This window comes from Coffea eugenioides, chromosome 2, assembly GCF_003713205.1.
Source record: "Coffea eugenioides isolate CCC68of chromosome 2, Ceug_1.0, whole genome shotgun sequence".
Classification (NCBI taxonomy): Eukaryota; Viridiplantae; Streptophyta; class Magnoliopsida; order Gentianales; family Rubiaceae; genus Coffea; species Coffea eugenioides.
The window spans coordinates 78,082,887-78,090,319 of NC_040036.1; the positions used below are offsets into that span (position 1 = coordinate 78,082,887).

General features: G+C 37.0%; 1 protein-coding gene across 5 annotated transcripts; it reads left to right on the plus strand.

The window, feature by feature from the left end:
• Positions 1-1,218: 1,218 nt before the first annotated feature.
• LOC113761686 (tRNA-specific adenosine deaminase TAD1-like) lies at positions 1,219-6,911 on the plus strand. 5 transcript variants are annotated; one of them, XM_027304775.1, is made up of 11 exons: positions 1,219-1,475; positions 1,583-1,703; positions 2,211-2,401; positions 2,494-2,622; positions 3,552-3,665; positions 4,527-4,696; positions 4,777-4,853; positions 4,939-5,058; positions 5,330-5,417; positions 6,286-6,399; positions 6,674-6,911. In XM_027304775.1, the coding sequence occupies exons 1-11, from the start codon at positions 1,247-1,249 to the stop codon at positions 6,719-6,721; spliced, it is 1,401 nt and encodes a 466-aa protein (XP_027160576.1). In that variant the 5' UTR covers positions 1,219-1,246; the 3' UTR covers positions 6,722-6,911. The 5 variants fall into 5 exon arrangements, with proteins under 5 accessions (XP_027160576.1, XP_027160577.1, XP_027160580.1 ...); XM_027304776.1 differs by having other exon boundaries at positions 4,527-4,687; XM_027304779.1 differs by having other exon boundaries at positions 3,567-3,665.
• The last annotated feature ends 522 nt before the right edge of the window (positions 6,912-7,433 follow it).

Genomic DNA, 7,433 nt, shown 5'->3' on the forward strand with positions numbered 1-7,433 from the left:
CTTACCACAAAAACCCTTACAAGGAACTTATTCAACCATTTTTGCCACCGCAGCTGCTTCTCTGTTTCTCTCAATTTTGCCTTCAACTTGGCAGCTTTTGCCTCGGATCTCGCGGCTGCAGTTTCAAATTCGTCTTTTTGCTTTTCTGTTGCATTGATCCTCCTTAGAAGGCCTGGTATCAGCTCAATAGAACGACGGCACATCTCGTCGTCAATCCAATTCCAATACCCGCAGCCACCAACTTCTTCTGAGCAAACGGCGTACCTTTTTCCTGGATTTCTATCAGTCCAAGAAGTAATCATCTTCGTGACTTTACCACAACGACAAGTACGAAGCAGAGGACCGCGATATTTGCGCATTTTTTCCTTCCCTTCACAAAGCTTTTACCTTCTCCCCCCTTTTTTTTTCCTTTCAGACTTCTCTCTTGCTTCAATGTCGATGATTTTCCGGCCTGATTTGCCACTCCTTGTTGCTTCAATCTCGATGATACAGAAACCTGACAGTGCTGATTCTCTCTTGCTCTTCTCCCTCCGCAAAGATCCTTAAGGGAAGATGAAAATGGGTAAGGAAAATGTAGGAAAGATTTTCTCTTGCCACTCCATTGTTGCTTCCATTGTTGCTGTGAAGTTTCGACTAGCAGTTGGGTTGGGTTGGGTTCGAAAAATGGAAAGGAGGGAGGAGTTGTGCCCTTTTTGTTTAGAATATGCGGACAAAAATGCCCTTTGAAGAAGCACACTTGCATTCGTGTGAATTGGTCCTCCGGTTGCAAAACCGGAGAAACTGGCTAAAAGGGCCACGGTTTCCCACTTTTACAAGTTCAAGGGCTTAAAGTCATCAAAAAATAGATGAGGGGCTTAGGTTGTGTTTGGATTGCATTTTCCGTGATTTTTCATGGAAAAATTACTGTAGTGATTTGATGTATGTGAGGGAAAAAGGTAATAGGGAAATGTGATCACGGAAAACGACGTAATTTTTTGACGGAAACCGGCAATCCAAACAAGGCCTTAATTTTACCTAGACAAATAATTAAAGGGCCAATTGGATAATTTGCCCTTTAACTTTTATACACAACGTATATTCAGAAATCGAGATGAGAAGAAATAAAAAAACATAAAATGGTGGGAAATTTTTTGACTTTCTGTCTCACAAAGGTCAAAGGGTCGTTTGCGAGACAACAAACAAAAGGCTTTAACCGGCCAAAACGACAGCAGACCGAGTTCGCAATTCTGTCGTATCATCACTGCTGATGGATTCTGCTGGGCTGCAATTGATTCAACAACAGCTAACCTCCTCAACGACGTCGTCTTTGTCTCCGTCTCCTTCTTCTTCCCAATCCCAGCCCGAGGTGAAACAATGGGGTGAGAAAGTATCAGAAGCAGTATTATCTGCATATAATTCTCTTTCCAAAAAGGGCAAGCCTCAGGGTCGCGAAGTCACGGTCTTGGCCGCTTTTCTCATCTCTTCCCCGCTCAAAGGTCCCCTTGTTCAAAATTCCTCCTTTTTTCCCCTGTAATTCTGATTTTTATTCTGGCCCAACGAACGGTTTAAAAAATTTTAGCTAAAAGTTTTGTTTTTGATGTAGAATTGGGAGTGGTGGCGCTGGGAACGGGGACCAAGTGTATAGGGCGGTCTCGGCGGAGTTCAAAAGGTGACGTTGTCAATGATTCTCATGCTGAAGTTATAGCAAGAAGAGCTCTGTTGAGGTAATTGTATTTGGGAATTTCTTGATTTGTATATGTAAGTAATTGCTAAATTTGTTTAGAGAATTAATCTTTTTGCATTTTTAGTTAGTGTTCTGTTGATACAGCAGTTTGAAGTGGGGACAATGATATGATTAGTATGAAGATGGATTGTTTGGGGAAGGTGGTGGTTGAAGGAGACTAAAAAGTTTTTGCTGCCTCTGTTTTTTAAATTATGCTTCCGAGATTTATTATCCTGCCTTTTCGTACAATACTGTGTTTGTCTGTCGTGTTGTCGCGATGACTTCATCTAAAATGACTTTCCTTTGAGTGCTGTAAGTTCTTGAATCAAAAGTGTCGTCAAATCCTGTAATGTTCATCTAAAACAAACTTGCTTCGGGAAAGGATTGTGATTTTAGAACTTCCACTTGCATCCAGAGAAGCATAAAGGTAGATGGCATGATGCAAAACCTGTGAACTAGTTACTCTTTGTGATTGAGTTAATTGAGGTGTGAACCACAATCCTACCAGGTACTTTTATTCAGAAATAGAGAGTCTTACTGAGTTGTACAAGAAGTGTAGAGATAGTAGTGGAAGGATACCATTAGAAGGTGATGACATTGCGACGCCGCTTTCCTGTGTGGAGAAAAATGGATTTAGTCCCAAAAAATTCAAAATGAAGCAGGGCTGGAAATTGCATTTATACGTATCACAATCACCTTGTAGGTATTAGCATGCTTGGGATTCCTTCTATAATTGCTAGAAGTAGACTTTTTCACTTTTAACCATTTGGTTGCTCTGTGCTTCTTTGCAGGTGGAGAGGCCTCTGCCAGTTCTGAGACTTCGCAGGATACTATTTCAAGTGGAGAGATTTCATCATGCTTTTTTGGAAGAGTTAGTAATGTAATAGTGGGAGTGGATGAACCTAATGCAGGACATAATGGTAACATTAACTAATTATCGTTAGTTCTTGGAACTATATACTATGAGCCCATATAGTGATTTTGGCATTTTCTCATGGATATATTAGTCCTCTCTGCAATTTCTATAAGTTTGGAGCGCAAGTGGTTGGTTCTTTGATCTCCGTTTGGATTAGCTGTTTTTGGGGGTGTTTTTGAAATATTTTATTGTAGCAGTGTATATGAAAGACTTTTACTATAAATGTTTTTTGAAATATTTGATATATTGTATGGATGAGATTTTTTTGAGTTGTTTTTGTTTGTGTATTTCTGTAGCATTATATTTGAAAAACTTATTTTTGAAAAATAGGCCAATCCAAATGGTTATGTGTAACTGGTCAATGATCCATTAATATAATTGGCACCTGGTTATTAGGCAGTAATCATATCACCATTCATCAGAAAATCTTATAGTACTCTGCAAAAAAGATGTAGAAACTTTCTTTAAATAAGTAGCAAATGGAGAACGGGGAGCATGGCAATGATGAAATAGGGCGTTTTCAGGCTGTTTTAAAGCAAAAAAGCTATGGGTCAAACAGGAGAACTGGAACATTTGTTCAAGTTATGGTCCGTTGGAGATTCTTAATTATGTTATTTGACTTGTAAAGACAATAAATTTATATAATTTAGCTGTACCAACTAAGGCCACTTCCAAAGCGGGCCATTTGTACTATGAATTTAATTCCAAAAGGATTCTGATAGGGGAAACAACGGGCTTGCATAAAGAAAGGAAACTTCTATAGAGTATCAATGATTATGAACAAATTTGACTCAGGAGAAACAACATATTTGAACTACCTTGTCATCTCTGTTTTATTCACTATGATATCCTGTAATAGAAAAGCAGTTTTTGTATTTTTGCTTCTCTCTCTTTCCAGTCTTGACGGAGTATTTTCTTTGGTTTATCCTCCAGGTAATTTTTCTGAAGTTACAGGCACGGTTCAGAGGAAGCCTGGTCGTGGAGATGCAACGTTGTCGGTTAGCTGCTCTGATAAGATTGCCCGTTGGAATGTTGTGGGAGTTCAAGGTTTGTTTTTATCTTGTATTCAGCTTTAATTACCATGACAAAATTTTTAATTACCATAGAGGTTTATATTGTGACTGTGATTTACTTGGGTAATAATCAAAGAGCTTCCCTCTACTTCTCAAACACGTTCCTCTTGTTTCCTCAATACCTTGAAGAAGAGATTTGGCCTGATTTAATTTAACTTAATTTATATCTTTTGACTTAATTTAATTGTTTTATTGGTCAGTTATTGTAATTCCTGTAATTTATTTGCTATTATGTTTTGATAGCTGTATGGTAACTCATGATGTCCTGGCTTGATCTGACCTTATTCTCCTTTTCTTGTGGTCAAACACTTGTGAACTGGACCATTCATTCCTTGCTTGATGTATTTTTTATTATGGTTGTTTTCTGATGCTCCCCCAATGCTGGCACTCCCCTTTTGACACAGTTATTTTTGTATAATGAATGAAAATGTTATTTTATTTCATTCAAATTGAATTAAGCATTTTGATCTTATTCATCAGAAGGAAGATTTAAGAATTGAATAAATTCAAAAACCTTGTTTGGGGACTCTGGTTTTTCTGTTTCTTTGAGTTTGTGACTTGGTTTTATTCACTGTTGTAGGGTAAGGAATGGTGTTTGAATCTTGTTTCTTATTTTAGATGGTACTTTGGCTATTTTGTTGCAACAATAATGATGTAATTCAGCAACTATTTTCTTATTTGCTGTTTTACTTGATCTTAGATTAGGGGGACTTATATTCTTTAGGGATTAGTCTCTTTGGTTTTTTCTTTGATTGGATCTGGACGTTCTTTACAATCTATTAATTGGTTGCTGGTTTTAAGTTGTTCAGTACTTATGTCCTTATTGCTGCTGCAGGTTCTTTGCTTTCTTACTACATGGAACCAGTTTATGTATCTTCTATTACCATTGGCCTATCCCATGTAAATACTGAAATTTCTGTGATGGAAGATAACTTGAGAAGAGCTTTACATGAAAGGATCCTGCCATTGGCCGACAAGTTAATAGATCCATTTCAGGTAAACAAGGTATGTATTCAGCATCTAATCTCTCTCTTTTGTTACATATGGTTTTTTTCTGGTCAACTCAACCTTATTGTAATTGGCAGCCTGTATTTTGCATTGCTGGAGTGCCCCCTAGGGAGTTTCAGCATTCGGAGGCAGCTCTGAGCACTCTAACTTGCGGGTAACCTTGACTGGCGTCTTCCAATTCTTAGTCAATAGATCAATAAATAATTCAATTTTTTGATGTGTGTATTCCCGATTGGCAGATACTCAATATGTTGGAATAGGTCTGGCTTACATGAAGTCATACTTGGGACCACTGGAAGAAAGCAGGGCACATCTGCAAAAGGAGCAATATACCCTTCTACAGAGTCCAATTTATGCAAGTAAGAAACCATTAGTTACTTTCAGAAGTCGAGGAAAAAGTTGGAGCATCACTGCCAGTAGTTACCTTGTTCTGATGGAATTTGACATTAAAAATAGATCTGCATGTAAAAACAGTACTTAGTAGTTATAATGTGAGAGGCCCACATTATCTTTGCTTCCACCTCTTTGTGAAGCTAATATCTGTGCAGAATTGATAAGATATCGTGGTGCTAATAAGTTTTTTTTTTTTTTTGTATTTATTGCTCATAGGTTTGCTTAATGTCTTCTTAGGAAGCGCTTGTTGGACTCATTCTTGTCCCTAGCAGATCAGTGGGCTGCTGAATATGCAGTCAATAAGAAATCCTATCGAGAACTCAAGGTCAGTTGATTAAGTGCATTACTGAAGATTTTTCTTGATTGCTTTTGTTGCATTTCCCTACTAACACTTTTTATCGTATTCAAGGCATAGATGTCACCTTGTCTGTGTCACAAGGGAGAAGATGCCTCTCAAACTCCAATTTCTTTCCTTTCAAGTTGTAATCAAAGAAAACCTGCACAATTTTAGCAGGCAATTTATTGTTCCATAAGGTTTTGCTGCCATAACTGGTGCCTTGTACCATGAAGAATCTTTCTATAGAATTAATACTGACAACTCTTACTCTTTCTTTATTTGCTACACATTACTAAATTTTGAGCCCCTGTCACCTTCAGATTTATTTCCTGGTGTTTATCTGAAATAGTTTCCGGCGGTCCTTGAGATATCCAGATAGTTTTGCAGTTAGGAAATAATTCTTCCTCAATGTATTTTGCTGGCTATTCTACTCTCTGTATGCGGGATCTGTTTGCACAAACTCATGAACTGATGGCTAAGATCATCATTTCACAGCTTCAAGTTTTCACCTTCTCTGTTGAATATTAAGGACTCTTTTATCTTCTATTAACCCATTTGGTTAGTATTTCAGTGTTCTTTCCATTTTCAAAAATTTCAGGATTTTAGTGATCTGTTTAACTTGGTTGCCCATAGCCCACTGTAGTGCCATTGCTGCATGACTCTCTTTCCTTGTCCTGAGTCAGATGTAGTGACCTGACAAAATAAACATTTTCTTCTTGGAAGGTGACATTGTTAGAGCGTGTATGAACATATAAGACTATTAATTAGTACTTTTCTGTGGAAGCTTTTATGCATCTTATGGATTTATTATTGTTGATACTTATTCTTTTTTTTGTATTTTTTTTTTATTTTGCAGGATAGAGCTTCTGACTACAGTTTCACTTCGAAGATTTTTAAAGGAAGCCCCTATTTTTCAAACTGGTCTGTTAAACCTCGGGAGTTTGAGTCCTTCATAGTGCAGGATAACGAGGTTAGTTCATGAGACTGACTTTTTACCATCCACTTCTAAGGTTACACTTGGGAAATTGAACAAAAAACAAAAAAAAGATTTTACTACAAGGCCTTGTGGTGATGATGGAAGGGGATATGTGTAATTAAATATAATGTTGAGGGAAAATCTACATAGGTTAATTCAATTTTTTTTTTTTGGGGTGGAAGAAAAGGTATAATGTTGAGCTCAACTCAATTTCGCTTTGTTGATTTTGTTCGATTAGATCTTAGAGCTTTGATTTTTATTTCTACAGGGACCTACTAGTGAAGGAAAAAGTGGAATGGTGAAGAAGAAAAACTGAGGATCCCTTGTGGCTCAATTTTGTGTCATTCCTTCCATTTCTTCTGTCCAAAATTACATGTGAATGATTGAGAGCAAATTGGAATATGATTTATCAATTTTGAACCGTCTCTTCAATCATTAATGCTGTATTGAGGGGGAACTAATTATGGATGGACTCATTATAATCTGCTAGTCAATTTCACTAATAACCGAAGATTTTTTTTTTTTTTGGTTATTTAAAGCCTTTACTGCTTTACTTGAGCTCTATGTAAATGTGGTGCATTCACATGTATTATTCTTCTCTTCCACGGAAACACCACGATGATCATCAGGGGTCATTCTTTATTGTCCTGGTTAATGCAACTTTGGAAGTGACTTCCATTCCAGCCGTTAAAAGCCTTCTTCTGGATTATCCAAGGCCAGTAAAGTATCATAACTGGTCTCTTGTTTTTCCTCGCACACATGCGTGGGGTGCTTTTTAGTGGCGTAAACGAGTTTAATCAAGTTGAATACTACAATGTTCAAATTTGTTTAATTAATATAACGAATCTGAAAATTTGTTTAAATTTAACTTGTTTAGTTGTCAAATCGGATGTGAAATCAAATAAAGATATATTATATGCTATTCATACTGTTTAGGTGAAATCAGATAGATATGTACATGGATTTTTAAAAAAAAAGACTATTCGTACACATGGTCAATGAGAGATGAAAAAATTCATTTTGTGAAA

Bases quoted from the DNA above. Each gene is read 5' to 3' on its own strand.
- LOC113761686 (XM_027304775.1), top strand. From the start codon at position 1,247: ATGGATTCTGCTGGGCTGCAATTGATTCAACAACAGCTAACCTCCTCA. The intron at 1,476-1,582 runs GTCCCCTTGTTC...TTTTTGATGTAG, and splicing joins CATCTCTTCCCCGCTCAAAG to AATTGGGAGTGGTGGCGCTG. The intron at 3,666-4,526 runs GTTTGTTTTTAT...TTGCTGCTGCAG, and splicing joins GAATGTTGTGGGAGTTCAAG to GTTCTTTGCTTTCTTACTAC.